General features: G+C 31.4%; 1 protein-coding gene across 1 annotated transcript; it reads right to left on the bottom strand.

Annotated features, from left to right (window-relative positions):
- Nucleotides 1-3,298: 3,298 nt before the first annotated feature.
- On the bottom strand, nucleotides 3,299-6,443 carry LOC123898343 (protein NRT1/ PTR FAMILY 2.13-like). The gene is made up of 4 exons (XM_045949273.1): nucleotides 6,278-6,443; nucleotides 5,955-6,172; nucleotides 4,905-5,476; nucleotides 3,299-4,409 (listed from the first exon to the last, which is right to left on the bottom strand). Exons 1-4 carry the CDS (start codon nucleotides 6,402-6,404, stop codon nucleotides 3,572-3,574), a joined length of 1,755 nt encoding a protein of 584 aa, XP_045805229.1. The 5' UTR covers nucleotides 6,405-6,443; the 3' UTR covers nucleotides 3,299-3,571.
- Nucleotides 6,444-21,628: the final 15,185 nt, after the last annotated feature.

The following is a 21,628-nucleotide window of genomic DNA, read 5'->3' as shown; positions in this document are numbered from 1 at the left end:
CTGTGACTTGAGATTCTTCAAATTCATGAAAATTTTCTCTAATAATTACTCCATCTATTTGTTTTTAAGTGTCGTTTTTTACCATGACACACATGTTATCGTATAATTTTGATCACTACTATTTTTAATTATCTATCATAAAAAATTATTAAAATTTTATAACAAATTGAATAATATTCTATTTGCTAACATTTGATTTTATACATTAATAAAAATTTATGATAAAAGTAGATTATGCGAATAGTGGACGGTGATTCAAAATGACACTTTAAAAAGGAATGGATGAAGTACTATTTTGAATATTCTCTCTAATATTCATTTTCATCACTTTATGTTAGAACTATTTTCAAATGGATCATCCACGTTAATTTTAATCAAAGAGCGCGAGTTTTAGCGACGAGTCTTTCTTTTTAGATTTCCTGAGCTTCTCACGCACCCCCTACTTTCCATTTACACCCCTCTTACTGGTTAGGTTGCGAGAGTATAAGGTACCGTTTGGCCCATTTTTTTTAGGTGTAGAAGCTATTTTTATCATAAAGATAGATATAGGGTCCGTTTGGCTTAGTTTTTTTTTAGAGCTTATGCAAACAACTTATGCAATATAAATTAGGTTTTATACTATTTTATAAGTTCAGACTAGTGAAAATTGTAATTTTATAAATTATTTTATCATAAACTACCTTGACAAACTTATAATAATATATAAAAATTGCATAAACAGTTTGCATAAACTCTAAAAAAAGTTGGGTCAAATAAGCCCATAATAGCTTTAAAACTAAAATTAAAGTTGTTTGGTAAATCTTACTTTATTTATAAAAAAAGTTAAAAGTTTTTTTTTTTAATTATAATGAGGTTAAAAGATATGTTTCACAATATATTATAATTTTTCTTAAAATATAGAAAACTTCTTTTTTCTTTTCTTACCGGAGCTTTTAAAAATGGTTATTTGGTCTAGCTTCTTAGTTCTAAGGAAAAAGAAGAGGAAAAAAATCTAAGCCAAACGGTAACTAAAATTGCAAAAACTGTGAAAAAATGGTTCGTTGGCTATACCACGAACGGAATTCACATTACAAACAGCAAAACTCGTTGGCAGAAGAAAAAAAGTCTCCCGTGCAATCAAACTGTATTGACAAGTGGTCAAATGTGATCGGTCACGTGTGTGGTTGTCATATAGCTTCAGCCAATCAAACTACTTGGTGAATTCTATAAACTCACACCATTTGTGCGAAAAAAAAATCATACTAATTTTCTCATTCTCCCTATTCTTTCATTCTAGCATTTTTTTTTACATTTTTTCTTGTGCTATTTTGTTCATTAGTCGCATAGTTCGTCGTCGGTTATTCGTATCGCTCCTACCAGTGTGTTTAAGTCACCATGATTGGGAACGATGTGGTAATTAAACTGCGAAATTTTTGGGCTCTATTGGGAAAGATATGACTAAATGAGAGGCATCTGCCCGGATTTCTTTTTACCACAAGAGAGGCATTTTTATGTACTTTTTCTGTCTAATGTAAATTTGCTTTTGGTTGTAATGAAAATCAATAAAATTAGGGTCGTCTTCAAGATTTTGAGTGTTTTGTTGAAATTATAAATTTGGTGGTTTTTTTGGTGAATCACATTTATGTGGGATTTTTTGACACAATTAATGTATGAATTTTTTTTTTTTGTACAAAGAGAGAATGATTTTATTTTAATATATTAATATTTTTAAATGTTTAATGACACATTTGATCCCTTATGTTTATTTTAGGTTTCAAGTTGGTCTCTTATGTTTATTTTGTTTCAAATTGGTCTCTTATGCTTTAAAAGTTTCAAGTTGGTCCCTCAAGTTTCTAAAATTTGAATTAGTTAGTCCTATAAAGATGATCAAATAGGGACTAATAACTAATTCAAATTTTCAAAACTTGAAGGACAAACTTGAAACGTTTAAAATACAAGGGATCAACTTGAAACCTAAAATAAACATAAGGGGCCAACTTGAAACTTTTAAAACATAAGGGACTAACTTGAAACTTAAAATAAACATAAGGGACCAAATGTGCAATTAAGTTTTTTTTTTTTTTAATTATTATATATGCATGTCATATGTGGTTCAATCTAATCTTACTTTTTTTTTATTAGAGTTTAAGCTTATACAAAAAAAATAAATATTAACATTAATATAAATATAGTAAAAAAAAAGTGCCCCTAAAAAGTTGGTGCTTGTGCTACCGCTCCTCGCGAACACCTTCCGGAATCCCTGAATAAAACTATTGTCTTACAAGTTGTCCCAGACATCTTACAAAATATACAGTTGTCCTAGACATCGTGTAAGACATCCGTCCTCTGAATAACATAATTTCATTTTGTTTCTCGTTTTTATTTTTTTTTCTTTCAATTTTTTATATAAGTTTGGTTTTTTCAAATTTGATTGAGATTAATTATTTGAACCAACTTGTCTCTTGATTAGGATAGTTTGAATAGAGATTGATAGAGTATATGATGCTTACTTATAGGTTTGATCAAATTCGAATTTCGATTGATTGTGTTTTAAGACGCTTGTTCTTTCATACTTAATCAAACTATGCGATGTTTAATCAATGAGAATTTGGGTAGAAATAATCGATGCTTGTTCGGTTAATTTGTTATCAAACAAGAATATAAACGTAGAAGAATTTTATTTAGAACCATTGGATTGGTTGTTTTTCTTTAATCGGATATATCGTTTCCAACTAAAATCTTCCGTTTAATTGTGTTATTCATCGTTCTTATTTTTGTTAATTATCAAATCAAAGGTCATTGTTAATACGTTTTATAATAATAATTTTTGACCGTATACGACAGTGAATAGGGATGTCATGGTGATGGTGAAGGGAGTATATGGCGACGATGATGAGCGTGTTGCCTACTGAATTGGTGATAGAGAGAGAACTTCTGTGAGAGAAAGGAGGTTCACACTAAAACCACCATGGGATGAAGGAAGGTGAGGTGCTGTCAAAGAGATAGAATGTTCAGTTGAGGATGAGGCAAGAAGCTTAGTTGACGGCGGCGAGGAGAAGCCTATGCTTTTCATTTCTTTCTTAATTTCCCAATGAAAATAAATAAAATCATGATACAAAGATATTTAAAACACTCAGATAACCTTATATAATATGTATGATAATAAACTTATTAGTCAAATACTACAATTAACTTATCAGCCATCGGTAATAAACTATCAGCTATAAGCTATATGTCATCAACCATCAACTATAAACTACTCGTCATTAGCTATAGGCTAATTTTACCAAACAAAACCTAAATTTAATACATGTATGATTGTATGAAGAATTACAATATTCTTATGTATAAGCCTTGAAAGAAGTAACCAAAGTAACCTTATATAAGACGAGCAATTTTAATATATACTAAAACACAAATAACTATATACAATATTTTAGCTATGATTGGTAGAAAACAGACATTGAACTTCAAACACTCTGGAAATTATTCATGTCACTTCTATTACAAGGAATGTTTATTTTTGTTTAACAAAACAAGGAAGGTTTATGTAAAATATATTTGTGACCAATCTACAAACCATAGTTTTTCACTATTTTTTATCCTTTAATGAAGTGATCTTGTAACAATATTTACGAGCACAAAATATGAAATAACACAAATTTAGCACTGCCAATCCAGCAATGATGAAATAGAAATACTCCAATCTTCCCTTATTAATATCACTATCAAGCCAATCTGATCCACCTTGTTTCCCTGTATAAGAATGCACAATGTTCACAATGAATGTGCTAAGGTTACTACCAACGGAAATATTGAGACATAGCAAAGAATTGCTTATACTTCTCATACTATTAGGTGATTCTTTGTTGAAAAATTCAGTGTATCCAACTGTTCCAAAAATATGACAAAATGCTATAAGCAAAAACTGAGGAGCTAGCCACATTACCGACATAGGCGCAACGCCGTTAGAATCTCCCATTGAAATTGTTAATTTCCTTCTTCTTATTTCAACCAACCCTGCAACTACTACTGATAGAATTGCAGAACCATGTCCAAGTCCTATCCTTTGAAGGGTTGTTAGTCCTTGCTCTTGTTTTGTGATTTTCTCAAGTAAAGGTGAAATTACACTATCATAGAATGGTAGAAATATACCTATTGCTATTAATGTTATTACTGATACTGAGCCAGCATGTATTTCAAAATTTCCTATGTTTCTGTCCATTTTTAAGGCTTGTGATATTGAAAATATTGATAGTTGTCCTGGTGGAATGAAGACTATGATGCTCGTTACCCATATTGGTATTATTTTTAGCATGCACTTCAATTCTTCAATTTGTTGGATGCTACAAAGTCTCCATGGATCTTTGCTTGATCCATCATTGGTTAATTCATTCTCCTCAACCACAATAGCAGCTTTGTTTAAACAACTATAATAAATAATAAAAATAAAAATAAATATCAACCATTAAAATCATTAATTATAAGGTTAAGGAAGCATATATATCCTTTGAAATTTCTACTAATATTTTAAATGTCATAATTAGATAAATGAAAGTATTTTATTAAGATCTATATTATAATAATTTTTTATTGAAAACTTGCTATATATATTCTTTGCGCAACTGCGGTGGTTGACCTCTCGAACCTTTTGTGACCCAAATGGAAGACAAACTCTCCGTAAGAGATTTATTATGGTCTAATTTTTTAAAGATATCAATTATCCCTTTTGACTTTTAGATTTATCTTTTAAAAATAATTGAAAGAAAAAACAAATTGGTTGAATCATCCGCGGTTGAACTCAGTTTAACCCAGTTCAATCGAGTTTTAATAAGCTTAGATTTGACCGCATTTGAATCAATTGATAAATTGGCCAAGTCCGATTTTTTCTTAAAAAATGACTATGATGCCATATAAGTGCTTACCTAAATTCTTTTGTAAGAGGCAATTTTCCGTCCAAATCATTCTGGAATGTAGGATCATAGAAAGCTCCTTCTGAATCCTCAAAAGCAGGAAGATGAAGGTGTTTCTTGTGTCTAGCTGCTACCAACACTTGAGCAATGTTATAGAATATACTTCCTTCAGGCTGAACATAAGAATAAACTCTTATACCAGCAAAGAAAATGATAATCGAAACAACCATAAACATAGTGAACAATCCATAACCAAGAGTCCAACTAACAGAATCTTCAATATAAACCAAAAGTGTTTGGTTTATCAACATAACTAGTGTTTGTGTGGTGTAGTACAAATTATAAAACCTGCTACTTCCATGTCTTCCTTCAGAAGTTGTCAAATCAAATTGATCAACTGCAAAGGGAATGCTGCAAGGTCTAATTCCACCAGTGCCAATTGATAACCAGAATAGACCAAAAATTAAGACCCATAGTTGGAAATCTGTGTGGTCATTACAAATACCAGATTGTTGCTGTTGAATTGAGCATGGTGTTGGATGAAGTTGTGGCACCCATGCTGTTAGCATTAGTATCACCAATCCCTATAAGTAATATTATAAACAAAAGTTGAATTATATAATATAATAATCTAATGGTTTAATAACAAATTAAAGATGTGTTGAAATTTCAGCAATTTTCCATGTTATTACAGTGTCATGGTTTAACTCTACAAACATTTTAAGTGAAAAAAAAAATTTAGATTCATCTGATTTACCTGCTCGATAATATACACGAGTTAACTTTAGTTAATGAAACCTAGAAGTATTAAGCATACTATAAACAGTGCCCCGAGACAATAATATTTTTTTTTGTTCAATCTCTCGGCCAGAGCAATGATTAAGCATATTAAAAAGGAAATTCTATTTTGGAACTTGTGGATTTAATATCTTAAAAGTGTAAAAGGTTGTCTTACAAATATTAATTTTATCTTTTATTTTCTATTTTGTTATGCTTAACAAATGTCTCAGAGGCATTATTAGCATGACCCTATAAACTCAAATTAATGAAATGAAAACATACTATAAGACTAGCAAAGGAAGCAATGGCAATTGTAAGAAATTTTCCCAAGTAGGAATCAGCAACAAAGGCACCAATGAGAGGAACAACATTGGAGATAGCCATCCAAGTATTCATAATATTTGCAGCAAGAACATGATCCATGTTATAAACTTTCATCAAATACACAATAAAGTTTGTTTGGATTCCAAAATTTGCCAACCTCTCAGCTGTATTATTTCCTGCACAAAATTCTTCATGTCAATCAATCATTTCCCCTGAGCACAAATGCACAATAAAAAAATTGAAAAAGTTTCAAATTATATTGCATATTATAAGAAACACACCTAAAATATAAGGCATAGCCTTCCATCCAGGCTTTCTTTGGTTAGTCGTTGGATTTGACTCAACAAGAAGGGTTTCTTCAGCTAGCAATTTTTTCTTCAGCGATGGAATTGAGCACTCTCTATTCATTGTTTTTCTTGTTTTAGACTCAATGATGTTTTTGCTAGCTTTTGTTATAAGCAAAATATATATAGCCAATTTTTTTTTTTTTTTTTTTTTTTTTTTGGCTTTCACATATATAGCCAAATTTAATAAAAGGAAGAAAAACAAAATAGTCAAAAGATAAGATTTGATGTGCAATGTTTCTTTTGGTCATTGGATTCATTGAATAGCGCACATGTGAAAATTGATTTGGGTCAAACAATTATGAGTAATATTGATGTCTTTTCTATTAAAAAAAAAACAAGTTAATATGCATAAGGTCAATCTTATGTATGGTGCATAAGTTAATCACAACCATCCGATCATAGACATTTTGATGAAACATGTTATAATCTCAAAATCCCAAACTAAGTAAATAAGTTTCGAATTAAAAGTCAAACTAAGTAAGTTTCGAATTGATTCATGTTCCAAATCATGTCCTCAAGCTTTTCCAACCGTTTATTTTGCTTATTTCGCTCAAATAAGTGTTTTCAATTTTTTTAGGTTTTAAAGATTGAATCGTTTTTTAAAATCTATACCTCCACTGTGAAATCTAAGCATGGATTCATGATCAACGTTAAATTTCGAGTAAAATGGTATACCCACTCGTAATTTTCGGTTGAGATTTAGTGTTGTTGTTGTTATAGTCATGAAGGTATTTTGAAGCTTTCATGGCTTCCCTTCATGTTCTTCATGAGGAAGAAGAAGGTGGAGGTTGAAGACGATGACGTGGCGACGCGTCATTGGCTCCCTCCAATTTTAAGTCATGACCGTTAGATTATTATAAAACGATCTAAAGGCTCAGATCTATTTTGATTTGTTAAATCCTAGCCATCGGATGGATCAGAAGGCCGACATCTGAGATCTGTATCACGCGCCATGGACTAGTGCCGCACGGAACCGTTTCTTTCTTTCTACTTTTTTTTTTGAAAATGGACTGGGCTTGGGCCTGGACTTCTGTATTTGTTTTCTGCACACGCCTGACTTACGTTCTGCACCCCCTCTACTTGCTTAATTTTTATGTTTTTATTTTTAGCTTAATAAAATAAGTGCTTACTTGAACAAGTGTTTTTATAAGCACTTGAGTCCAGGGGAACATGGCAGGAAGCATCTCTTGTTGCTGAAATTTAAGGATTCAAAAAATCTATTTTACCTTCATAGTCAATATTAATGAGTTAACATATTGAAACCATTTAACAAGACTAATGGTTTCGGTGTATAACTTATTAAAACCATTTAACAAGACTAATAGTTTCAGTGTATAACATTAGTCAATATTAATGAGTTAACAAAACTGAAACCGTTTAACAATATTAATGAGTTAACAAAACAGAAACAATTTAAAAGATTAATGGTTTCAGTGTATAACATTAGTCAATATTAATGGGTTAACAAAACTGAAACCATTTAACAAGACTAATGGTTTCAGTGTATAACTTATTGAAACCATTTAACAAGACTAATGGTTTCAGTGTATAACATTAGTCAATATTAATGGGTTAACAAAACTGAAACCGTTTAACAATATTAATGGGTTAACAAAACGGAAACCATTTTAAAGACTAATGGTTTCAGTTAATAACATATTGAAACGATTTAACAAGACTATTTTTTTTTCGCCAATTTCGTGAAAAATTGAAAGTCATTCAAACACCATAAACCTTTAATTTCTTTCATCCAAAAGCTTCCAAACACTTCCAGAAAATCGAAATATACCAAGAAACACGAAGACAAACCAATAGAAAAGCATACCCAAAGTTCAAAAATAGTTAAGAGAAAACTTATTTGGTTAGCTCGATTTAAAGGCAAACTAAGTAAGTTTCGAATTGATTCATGTTCCAAATCATGTCCTGAAGCTTTTCCAACCGTTTATTTTGCTTATTTTGGTTATATACTGAAACCATTAGTCTTGTTAATTGGTTTCAAGATGTTATACACTGAAACCATTTGTCTAGTTAAATGATTTCATACTGTTATACACTGAACCCATTAGTCTAGTTAAAAGGTTTCATAGCGTTATACACTGAAACCATTATTCTAGTTAAATGGTTTCATAGCGTTATACACTGAAACCATTAGTCTTGTTATTTGGTTTCAAGATATTATACACTGAAACCATTAGTCTAGTTAAATGGTTTCATAGCGTTATACACTGAAATCAATATTTTAGTTAAATGGTTTCATATGGGCATTAGTGCCAAGATGTTATACACTGAAACCATTGTTATTAAGTAAAACATCACATAACCATTTTACAAAACCATGCTACATAAAGCAAAAATCATATAAAGCAATTAGGGTTAGTTTAGTTGAGAACAATTTGGATAGTATGCATGAGATATTGGATTCGATCATTTTTTTATTGTAAAGAAAAAAATCCATATATATATGTAATCAATGTATGAGATTTTATTTATATTGTGAATATGATTGATAAAACTTAAAATTAAATTGTATGTTTGACAAGTATGCTTTATATATACATGAACCATTGGTTATTATTTTGGGTTTCGAGGGGGTGTATGACAAAAATTAATTAAAAATGGATTCTTATAATATATACTTCAAAGGAACAAAAGTTATTATTTAATTGGAAACGGGGGGCGCGCTAGAAATTTGGGGGGGTGCGCTAAAAGTTTGGAGGAGGGAAAAAAATTGGGGGCGCGCTAGAAATCTGGGAGAGGAAAAAAAAATTGGGGGCTCACAAGAAATCTAGGGAGAAAAAGAAAAAAAAAACTGAGGGGTGCGCTAAGCAAATGGGGGGCGCGCAAGTAATGTGGTAGTATATGGGGGGCGCGCGAGTAATGAATTGCCTAATTTTGGGCTTGGACTGACTTTTGGTGTAGGAAGCAAATATGATGGGTGTAGGAAGCAAGTTTTTTCATGGTGCATAAGTTTTGGCTTATGCACCATAACCACACCATTTCTTTTGGTCATTGGATTCATAAATCCCTCTTATTCTTATTATATAAAAAATACTTTTAGTGTGATATATTTAGTATTTTTTTAAGATTGATTGAAGAGGAAGATAAAATTAAGGTAATTCGAAAAATGTATTTTCACAAACCTTGTAATCTAGGAAGCTCCGACACCTCTATGTTTAGACGTGTCGCGGTGTCCGACACGTGTCGGTGTTTGACACTTGTATGACACTCGTCCGACACGTGTCGGATAGCTCATATCGATGTTGGAAAAAAATTCAATTTTTCTTTTAGTTTGACACTCCTTTGATCGGTGTTCGACACCTGTATGCTGTAAGACACTCATATGACACGTGTCGGTCAAGTGTCCCAAAAATAATTATTTTTTCTTTGCTTATACTATGCTTATGTACATATCAGACATATCTACAAGAGTTAAAGATGTGTAGAAACAACAATATTGATCAATGAGGGATTGAAGACATTACATTTAGATTACGATATTTTTAGTGTTTTCGATCGTACATAGATAAATAAAGGTAAAATACTATCATATCTTGTTTTAAAACTTTTTTTAAAAAATAACTTGCTCAAATTAAATTTACATGTATATATTTTGATTCTCAATTATATGGTTTCATAAATATGTAGCGGTGTCGGTATCCTATATTTTTTACATTAGCAGTGTCGCGGTGGCCGTGTCGTGTCGCGGTGTCCGTGTCGGAGTCCGTGCTTCATAGCTTGTAATAGACGCAAAAAACCAAGAAACTCAGGTGTAGCTTCTTTTAATTTTAGAAAAATAATTTTCTTTCATTTTCTCTTGTGTTCTTAGTTTAGCATTGTTTAGTTTATGTTTGTTGCTCATCATGTGTAGGTGTGAGTAGTTTATGCTTTTAATTTGTTGACTGCGATTACTGATTAACAAGTTATATCATATGTTATAGTGTATTTGTTGTTTAAATTAAGACAGGAAGATGAAGCACCGAATTGAATGGAGAAGTAAATGTATGTTTTGATCCTCTTTGTTATTACGCTTATTGTGCGTCTAGTAGTATGTGAGGATCTCCATCTTGTTTTAATCCTGGAAGATCCACATCCACATCCATCCAGCTTTGCCCGTTGATGACATGAATAAGAGTTGCCATCAGCGCATCTGTTTCATCTCCGGCAGTGATATGTGATACATCCAGAGGTGTATCCTGATCACACCTCTAAAATATGCATAATTTTAACAGTTATTTTACTTAATAAATTTTAGGCTAAATTGCACTTTTGGCCCCCTAAGTTTCAGAAAGTTGCAATTTTGGCCCCCCATATTTCAAAATAGCAGTTTTGACCCATATCTTTATCCCTTTTGCAAAAGGTCAATTTTGACCAAGTCAACGCTGATGCGGCAAGTCACTTAAGTGACTCAGCTTTCCATTTAATAATTAAAATAAAAAATATACAAAATGAAAAATAAAAGGAGAGGAAGACGTCACGTGAGTGAGCCATAAACACAAACACCAATGGCGCAATAACAACAACATGCATCATCCTCATCCCTTTGTCTCGACACCGTAGACGAGTTTTACTTCTCTGTGTAACATCTTCATCAAGGGTTGTTAATGTTCTCACTGTCCACACCGAAGAACTCGATCATCATTTGTGAGAACTGATGAAATGTTCAGGAATCAATTATGTGACCATTCATTTTGTTCTGAGTGTGTCTGTTGTCAAAAAAGTGGCAACAAAAATTCCATAACCGTAAAGGTATATCATTCATATGATTATAGTGCTTGTTTGTAATTGAATTTAAAAAAACATTTTGTCAACAAAAATATTCAATGGAAACATTAATTTATGTAGTTCTACTAAGCGAACTACAATTTGAACAACATATTTCTAATTGAAAAATTTATTCATGAAATGAAAACAGGGTCATTCTTCCAACAAAGTACTCAAAGGAATGGCAAAACTTAAAATAATAAATTGAGAGATGTTCTTTTCCTAATCTAGGGGTGGAAGATATTATGGAATCTGAGTGTCCTATTTGTCATAGATTGTTTTGTGCAAGGTGTCATGTGTCATGTACTCATGTTCCTTGGCATCCTGGGATTGGTTGTAAGGATTATCAGAAATTGGACGTGGATGAAAGAGGGAGGGGGAAGATCTTCTTGTTAGTGAACTTGCTAATCAGAAGAAATGGAGAAGGTATCCCATATGCAGGTTCTATGTTGAAAAAAGGGATGGTTTGTGATTTGGGATGAGGATGACCTGATGAAGTTGATTAGGTTGAAGGAGATGATCTCACGTGACATCTTTCTCTACTTTTATTTTTTATTTTGTATATTTTTTATTTTAATTATTAGATAAAAAAAAACTGATGTGGCAGTTGAGTCACTCAAGTGACTTGCCACATCAGCATTGACTTGGTCAAAATTGACCTTTTGCAAAAGGGGATAAAGATAGGGGTCAAAACTGCTATTTTGAAACAAATGGGGCCAAAATCGCAACTTTCTGAAACTTAGAGGATTAAAAATGCAATTTAGCCTAAATTTTACTTATAGGTCAAGTTATTGAAACTAGCTATTTTACTACATTTTTTTATACCTCTAAAATATGTATGGTTTTGGTAGTAGTTTCACTTAGGATATGTTTGGTAAAAATAAGTTATAAGTTAGCTGATAGCTAATAAGCTAGCTTACGGCTGAAAAGCTAGCTTATAGCTGGAAAGCTGAAAAGCTAGCTAATTGAAATAAAGTGTTTGGTAAAATTAGCTTTTAAAGTGGTTAATAAATATAAAATGACATAATTGATAGTTAGTAGTTTCTTTTTTAGAGTGAGTAGTTATTAAATTAAAGGGTGAAAATGAAATAAAGTGTAAAAAGCTATAAGCTATAAGCTCAAACGCTACTTAAAATAGCATCTGAAAAAAACTATAAGCTAGTAAAAAAAACTTGTTACCAAACAACTCTAATTTTTTGAAACAAGCTTATAAGCTCATATAATAAACTATAAGCTAGCTTGTTTATGTTACCGATCACACCCTTAATGCAAGACACGCTAGTATGATGCATCAACCAATTTTTGGTCTTTCCTTTTCCCTCTTTATGACCATTTACCCTTTTGTAACTCTTGTAAGCTAGTGAAGGGCCACAAAATTTTCATCACTTAGTGGCTATACAAAGAGTCATGCTCTCATGGAAAAGACATTCATCATCTCTTGCAAACATTCCATATTATACTAAATAAAGTTTTCTCATTTTATTTTTATTTTCATTGTTCTTAGTTATTTGTTCTTCGTTTTAGTTTATGCTTGTGGTTATCGACCATGATCAAGATGAGTAGTCCACTTTTTTTTTTTGAGGTTAAACATACTTCATTAAGAATAAGCTGTAACACAGCTATTAATGATACAAGGTTCAGCAGACATAGCTGCAGCAACAGAAAAACCAGAAGAAAGAGGAACAACTCCTACCCAAGTTCTATTACCCATAATCCTAGCCAGAGATGCCAAATTGTGAGCATCAGAATTTTGTGTTCTACTAACAAACAAAACACATACATTTGTCAACCTATTCATTAGCTTCCTACAATCCTCAGCAATTAAATTAATAGCAGCAAAGCTAGAATTTCTATTAATACAATTTACCACATTAGCAGAATCAGAATAAATAGAAACAGAGTTGATTCCTTGATCAACGACGAGTTGGAGAGCCCAACGAACCCCTAGTGCTTCAGCCATAAGCGGATCAACATAAAAGTCTTATCTTTTGCATGCACTTAGGACTGTTTCGCCATCCGAGTTACGCAAAACCAGTCCCCAACCGGTAGGTCCAGAATTGCTGCAACCAGCATCAACAAACATAGAGAAAATGGGGTTAGTCATGCCAGGCTGGATAGGGACATGTGCCACTGGAGCTCTTCTACACCTTGGGGGATTTGCTTCATTAAAATCATGGACAAAACTCATAGCATCAATGGTCAGGCGTCCCGGGTCCAATTGTACACCATTGAACACAGCAGCATTTCTTCCTGCCCAAAATTTCCATAGCAACACACAAAATAATTGAACACCCATGAGGTCTTGACACAATAACCATTCCAAAATCCAATCATGAAGATCAATATTCATAGGGATATGGGACCCAAGATGGGATGCAAAAAGAGTAAGATGAGTAGTCCACTTTACTTTAGAGTTGTAAGGAGTTTTTTCGGTGGAGGTTATGTCCTTACTTTATTCTATGGTGTGTCTTGTATGTTTAATCTAATTTTATGTTTTTGATTTTTTTATCAACTAGTTAAAAGACTCGTGCATTCGCACGGGTCTATTGACTTTTATTCGATATTAAGTTTATTATTATATTAAGGTAAAAATTTATTTAGAATAAAATATTTAAAAATTTATTATATAATATTGTTAAAATCTAAGTGAAACTTGTGTTGTGTTATTTCTTGTAAAATTTATTAAATGAATAAATTATCAATGATAAATAATGCTCTCGTGTATATTTTTTAATAAAAAATTTAAAATTTGATTAGGATAATTTAGTAAATTTGATAGTAATTAATTTTATTATATATTTTTTATAATAACTTTAGTATTATATTGCTCAAAAAAATTTATTATTATATTTTTTAATAATAACTTTATTATATCATTATTAAAAATTAGTACTAGTAACTAATGTTTTAAAAACCGGACCGAACATCGAACCGGTGAGAGTACTGGTTCACTGGTTCATTGGTCGAACCACTGAGTCACTGGTCCAACCGCATGATAAACCGGATAAAACCGGATTAAACCGATGGAATGAACCGGTCTCTATAATAAAACTTTATAGTTATTAAACCGGATAACTTGGTCTTTAAAGAAAATCATAACACCTAAAAAATTTGAAATCAAAATCAATTTAGTTGACTAAAATCAAAGTAAAATTTTCTCTTCTATATTTTGTTATTTGTTTAGCAGTTAAAGAATTGAATTTTTAAAGTAATAGAATAAAGTTTTGAAAAATCGGCACAAAGTTTAAGACAAATTATAAATTTCGACAAAATACTACATTAAAACCAACAATAAAAACAATGCTAATTTTTTTTGGTATAAAATACTTAGTTTTAGTATTGATGCAATTTTTCTTTTTATATGTTTATTTAAATGCAAAGTAAACACACAAATTTGACAAAAAAAGAAAAAGAAACACACAAACATGTAACAAAAAGAGCTAAAAAAAGACAAAGACATGTAAGTATGTAACAAACTGTAAAAAAAATTGTATAACAAGTGGGCCACATAATAGAAGCCCAAATGAGTTAGAAAAACCCTAAAAACACTATCATCTCCTCCAAACTCATTCATTGTGTGCAGCCGCTCTCAGTAACTTCCAGTTCCTTGTTTATCCATCTTTTCTTGAGTATTTTTTGCAAACATCATGCATCTTCTCTATTTTGTTTCTTCTGTGTTCTCTTATTCTCTTGGATGGGTGCAAAAGTAAAATTTTAGGGGGTTCAAAATGCAAAATATACCATGATCTATGTAAAATTTTAAACTAAACATCAAACACCACACCATTATAAACCAACAAACAACATAATAGAAGCAAAGAAACAGAAGAACGAAGAGGGAAGAAGAAAGAGCGATGTGGTTTTGACAATTTGGGCGAAAAAGAAGAAAAAAAAAACGGGTGTAATCAAACCGGCGGTTCGAGAAAACCACTGGTTCACTGGTTTTTCTGGTTTTTTCCGGTTCTCACCGGTCCAACTGCTTACCTGATCCAACGTATGAACCAGACCGAATATCCTCCGGTTCCCGGTTCGACCGGTCGGTCCGGTCCGGTTTTTAAAACACTGCTAGTAACTTTGGTGGTAATATTGTTTGTTTATTTTTTATGAGAAATATTGTTTCTTTTTTTTTTTTATTTTTTTTGCAAAAATATTGTTTATGTTTCAATTTTTCTATATTCCTATTTTTATGCATATTCATCTTATTTTTTCTATGGTTCTTTTTATTCCTATTTTTAAGCATAAATATATTTTTCTGTTTTGTTCTTATCTTAATCTGTTTTATTCATATTTTTAAGCATATCATCTTTTTATTGTATTTATTTTATATTCTTTCTATATTTTTTGTTTGTATTTATCTTATATTCTTTTTATATATATTATTAATATTTTTGCATTGAAATTACAATGAATGATATAAAACTTACAACATGATTAAAAGTAATAAGGATAAATTAGTAATTTTGGTGGTAATCGATTTTAATATATTAGTAATAGATATAATGATAAATATATTCACATGTACGTAGATAATGACCGAAGGATCAAGAGGTGAAGGTCACCGTTGGAAAATTAAAAATTAGACAGGAGCAAAGTAGTCAGAGTCGAGATCCTACGCAAGATCGGGGAAGGATCACAAGATCATGAATCGGGGGATCGTAAGATCCTACCAGATTCATAAATGCATAAAAATCACATTAGTTGTTAGTATTATTATTATTATTTTTAATCGAGCAGTCAGTATTAATTAATTATTGAAAAATAACCAAAAAAATAAGTTGGAAATAGAAAACCGTATTTTTATTATAAATAAATAAATAAAGGAAGAAAGAAAATCGCATAACAAAATAAAAAAACGTAGAACAAAAAAAAGCAAGTCTCTTGTCATTTGAACTTTGAGCAAATGGAAGTCTCTTAGATAGTGTTGGAGCAAAGGGAAGTCTCTTGCTAGGTGTTTGAGCATAGAAGTCTCTTACTAGTGTTTGAGCAGAGGAAGTCTCTTGCTTGGTGTTTGAGCAATTGTAATCTTGGTGATTATAGTGAAATCTCGTGGAAGTGCAAGAGGACTAGACTTCTCTCAATTTGTGGGAGGAATCAGTATATAATTGTTTTGTGTTCTCTTCTCTCTTTCTCTTAGCTTTTCAATATCCGCTGCAAATGCTTAACAAAACAACAGCTTCATCAAACTCTGAACTACTTCGAAGGCTGATAAGTTAAGTTTTCTTTAAATCAAGAAAAAGTAAACACAATTCAACCCCCCCTTCTTGTGTTTTTTCTCACCTTCGATATATAGGCCCATAAAGTTGATAATTTCTTAGGAAATTGGATAGTTACAACATAAGTGTCATTAAGAGTGGGAAAACCAAAATTTAAAACTGCCAAAATGCCTCAACAAAGCCTGTCACGGCCTTGTGGAGCATTGGCATGGCCGTGACAACACGTGTTTCCAGACATTATTTCCTCTTCTGCTATGTTTGCACAGCCGTGACAGACATCCTAACCCTTGATGTTTGGTTTTCTCACTCTTAAGGCAAAATGTAGCGGACAAAATGACCATAATGCACGTAATTATTACTCTTGTCTTCCTTTAAAGCACATATGATGACTTGATCAAATATCCATCTAAATAGGCCTAGAAAAAGCACATTTGTGACAAATGTTTCGTAGTTATGCTTGGGGGGTAACTATCTGGCATGCTTGAGCACTACGAGCATGCAGGGACGGACCTCTTCAAGTCTTGGTGTGGCTATAGCCACACCAGCCGCTATAGCCACACCAACCTGATTTTTTTCTAAAAAAAATAAACAAATATTTTAGTTTAGAGTTTATTATTGATGACTGTAAGTCCCTTATACATATATTAGTTTAAGTATTAGTGCAAATATTAGTTTATAACAATTAACTTTAACTTTGTTTGGCACAAAAAAGGTAAATAAGTAATTGAGTTTGTAGTATTGGGTAAAATTACCAATTCAACCGGAATATAAATATGAAATGACATAATTAATATTTAATTTTTTGAAGTAAGATAATACGAGTAAAATTGAAATAAAAGTTAATAAGTTATAAACTAATTGAATTAGTTTATCAAAATAAACTATATGCTCGTATAATTTTGTGTTCTATATATTTTGGTCCAAGGTAGAATCTTGTGAAGACTCTAACAATAGTGATATGCATGATTACCCTAACAATGGAAAATGCTAAACAGTGCCCCCGGGGCACTGGTTAAGCATCTTAAAATAGAAATTCTATCTCGAAATGCGTGCATTCAATGCCTCAAAAGTACAAAAAGTTGTCTTTTCAATATAAATTTTATTTTTTATTTCCTTTTTAGGTATGCTTAACAAGTGCCCCGGGGGCACTGTTTAGCATGACCCTTTAACAATTATAGTCTTTTTCTTATTCGAATAGAAATTTTGTGGTTTTTTTTATATGTTTGTTATTTTTAAAAGAAATTTTATAGTTCGTTGATTTGTTGTTCTTTTTTTGGATATACATATTGTATTAGTAAATCTCGTATATTGTTTGTTGTTCAACTGAATTATCAATGAATTTTTTTTCGAGTAGTGCATAAATTTTTTAGCCCCACTAGTTATTTGTGTCTGGGTCCGCCCCTGCGAGCATGGTGACATGGACAGATGCTTTACGAACATGGTGACATGGACTGGCGCGCTTTACAACCGCGATGACAAGGAAAGTTGTTCACGATGCTAAGATACCTTTTTACTTTCTTTTAAAAAGATAGGTTTTCACATGAGAAAAACACAGAATTTGTGCTTTGGATGAAATCCATAACCTTGGGGGTACTTTTATATTATAAGTAAATCAATCTTTGTTGCATGCTTGTTTGATCATTAAAAATCCAAAATAATCACCATAATCATCTTCACTATTTCTCTAATCTTTTTATATAACAAAAATAATTTTCCCATGTAAGATACTATTTTTGATCAATATCAATATAATTTTCCCTCTACCTTGTTACTCGTAAGTCCATGTGGATTCGATACTCTTTATTACGAAGACATGCTCGTGCACTTGCGAGCTTGTCATGTCCGGGATGTAGGGATCATAATCAGGGTCATTTTCAGATGTGGTGGCCGGTGCTCTATCGTGGCTATCAATTTCATTGAGCGGCATGCCAAGGGGCATTTCCGGTTTGTCGTTGCGGAGAACGCCATTGTTTTTGTCGGCCATTGGTCGTTTTTGAGTAGTTTTGATCTTAAGTTTTAGGAAAATATAGGGAAACTATAGTTCACATAGACGGCGACACTGATCAGAATCGACATGACCGGTGGTTCTCCTCTTCAATACTATGGTGTGAAAGGAGAGGGGGTTGTACCTGTAGTCGGACGCTCAAGTAAGTAAAAAGTATTTGGGCCTTCTACATGAGAAAACTATATATAGCCTCCGACGTGGAGCCAAGACCATTAATGTCATGATAGATATCACGTCCTTTCCATTAATAGTTGTCGGAATAACGGCTGAGAAGCCATGATTAACAGTAAATGTCAATCATTTCGATGTTAGCCACTATAAAAGGTTGACTTCCTTAACCGTTGGACCGGAGGGCGTAACCTTGGGCCTGTATCCTCGCATGCTAGACCTTAGGGTCAGCCCAAAACATTTTCAAACTCACTTAGAATATTTTTTTCTACTCCTACATTTAACCTTTTACCCCTACAAACAATTCAATATTCCCATCTTGCCCTTTTATTATTTTGGTTCACCCCTACATTTAATCAAAGTCACAAACCGGAGAACATAAAAAAAAATGAGTTTCGAAGTTTAGCCACGGTTAAACCGTGGAAAACCTGAAAAATTTCAGACTACCAGAAAGAATTACCGTGGCTAAAACAATACAATCGGGAAATTCAAGAGAAACTATTAAACTTCATTATCAATCTGGGAATTAACAAAGTTTGTGATGATGTTTTGTTGTGTTTAAGAATCTTGGGACAACAAAAGTACACAATACTTCATTTTGTCACTTCACGTGTGTATGGAACTTGACCTGATCGAATTAGGGATCGAATGAAAGAACTGTTAGCCTTAGGTTTGGTAGTAATTTATTGGATTTCTCTTTCTCTCGTCCGTCCATATCTGCATCATGTCTAGTAAGGATGATTTTAAAAAACATTCAGATCTGTTTTTAGCCACGCTTGAACAATGGCTAATTCTTTTCGAAAAACTTTTTACAATTTGTTCTGGTTTGTTGTACCGGTAAACTTGACTAAATTTGTTCCGGTTTGCAACTATTTTACCAGAACACTTGACTAAAATTGTTCCGGTTTGCAACTATTTTATCAGAAAACTTGATTGAAGCATTCCAAAATTTCCCAGTTTTGCCACGGCTAAACCGTGGCTAAATTTCGAAATTCATTTTTTAAAATTTTCCTTTGGTTAAATGGAGGGGTGAAGCAAAAAATAAAAGGGACAAGATGGGAATATTGAATTGTTCATAGTGGTAAAGAGTTAAATATAGGGGTAGAAAAAATAAATTTCACTCACTTATTCCCCGGACTACAACTTGAAATCCAGCTGAATTTTACATCAAATAATCACATTATTACAATTTACATTGATAAACTTCTTCGTGGTTTTTGGAACACAATGTCTCCAAAAATAATTCATTACAGTAATAAATAAAATAATTAAGAAATAAAATATGTCAGTTACCGTAATTCAATCGATAGAAACATTACATTACATTATATATATATATATATATAAGTCGAATTTGAATCCCGAATACTTTACTTATTTACTTGACAAAAAACAATTAAGAAATAAAATAATATTTTGACTCTATAACACTTACCAAAGTCGTACGATTATCTTAACAAAGAGTAATAAATCATTGCTCTAATCAAGAGAATCACATGAAATAACAGGTTGTGAAGTGTGAACCTCTACCTTGTTAATTAACATTTACACATAAAAAACTATGTTGGTGTGTATTATCTGTCAAAGAAAAATATATGTTGGTGTGTATTACTATTACACTCTTTCAAAGCCGCCCCTAAATTCTATCTTCTCCCTAAATTCTAATTTCCTTCTTTTCAGGCCCGTAAGGCAGAAACTACAAAATGGATATCAATTTTTATATGGTTAATTAAATAACATTTTGACTCCTATAATTATATCATATTAACTTTCTTTAAAAATAAATGGTCCTTCAAATCATTTTTTTCTTCAATAAACTTGGTTTTTTTATGCTAAAGTAAGTTAAACGTAACACTATTGAGAGACTAAACGAAGAGAAACTCTTGAATAATCATAATTATTTAGTTATACTATTTAGACACACTCATATATTTGAAATGGACAAAAGAAAAAAAGAATTAAATGATATGTATTTTATTTAACTGTATCAAAATGGTGTGTCTAAATAATTGTGACCATTATTTTCTTTAAATGAAAGATTATATATTTTTAGGGTGCGTTTGATCTGCTAGAAAATAGGAGACTAGACTGGACAACTTTTGTTGTATTTTGTTTGATTTGAAACAGGTTATGGAACTGGAAAATTAGGCAGCAAAGGACATGATAAAAACAAGATTTTTTGTCCCTCACTGAACCACATGATAATTTTTTGTCCACAGTACGTACAACTATAAAAAATACGAAAATACCCATTTTATTTTCGAATATAAAAATATTATCGCCCTATATCTCTCCGGTACAGTTTTGTCCTGTCTTGTATTATCTTGTTCTATCATGTACTGTCCTGTCCAGTTCTTCCTGTTTTACGAATCAAACGCACACTTAGAGACCAAAAACATTTTTATTATGCAATTGTTAAATCGGATAAAAAAATAAAAATATATTTGGTATTCTTGGAGTTTAGTTGGATATTAGTACTATATGGACAAAATTCATTAAAATTTTAAATATATTTGAATATAATTAAATTAATATAATTAAAAAATATAATATGTCTTTGAATTTTGTATATATGTATTAGTATTCAACTAAACTCTAAGGTACTAAAGTATTCACCTAAAAAAATATATTAACTTTTACTTATATTTTAGGTTAAATTGGATAATTGGTCCCTTAATTTATTTATCGATTCATATTGATCATTTAACTAATTAATGTTACAAATTTATCTCTTAACTTTAATTTTAATTTGTTTGTTATATTGGTATTTTTCGTTAGTTTTTTTCAACTCATTATCAAATTCACTATCACGCTTAATAATGTTACAAATAAGATGTGGTTTCTTTTTTTTTTTTTGTACAAAAAGATGTGGTTTCTATTTGTATATTAGAAGGAAGTATACAACGGATAAATTTTGGAAATGAAAAATGTAATTAAAATTAACTTCAATAGTGAATTCAATAGTTTTTTTTTTTTAAGCAGGAAGTGAATTCAATAGTTATAGAGTATTATTTACTTACACAATCACTTAATTTTTTATTTACATGCACATAGCCATTAAGTTCAAAAGGAATAAAAAGTTGTTAAATATGTTTCTCATATTTATAAAATTATCGAATTTTATTTTTCAGTTTCATG

This window comes from Trifolium pratense, linkage group LG7 (assembly GCF_020283565.1).
Source record: "Trifolium pratense cultivar HEN17-A07 linkage group LG7, ARS_RC_1.1, whole genome shotgun sequence".
In the NCBI taxonomy this organism is placed as follows: domain Eukaryota; kingdom Viridiplantae; phylum Streptophyta; class Magnoliopsida; order Fabales; family Fabaceae; genus Trifolium; species Trifolium pratense.
The sequence above is the reverse complement of the archived record's forward strand: the minus strand, read 5'-3'. Positions and strand labels throughout refer to the sequence as shown.

Bases quoted from the DNA above. Each gene is read 5' to 3' on its own strand.
- LOC123898343 (XM_045949273.1), bottom strand. From the start codon at position 6,404: ATGAATAGAGAGTGCTCAATTCCATCGCTGAAGAAAAAATTGCTAGCT. The intron at 6,173-6,277 runs GTGTGTTTCTTA...AATTTTGTGCAG, and splicing joins GGCTATGCCTTATATTTTAG to GAAATAATACAGCTGAGAGG. The intron at 5,477-5,954 runs GTATGTTTTCAT...TATTACTTATAG, and splicing joins CTTCCTTTGCTAGTCTTATA to GGATTGGTGATACTAATGCT.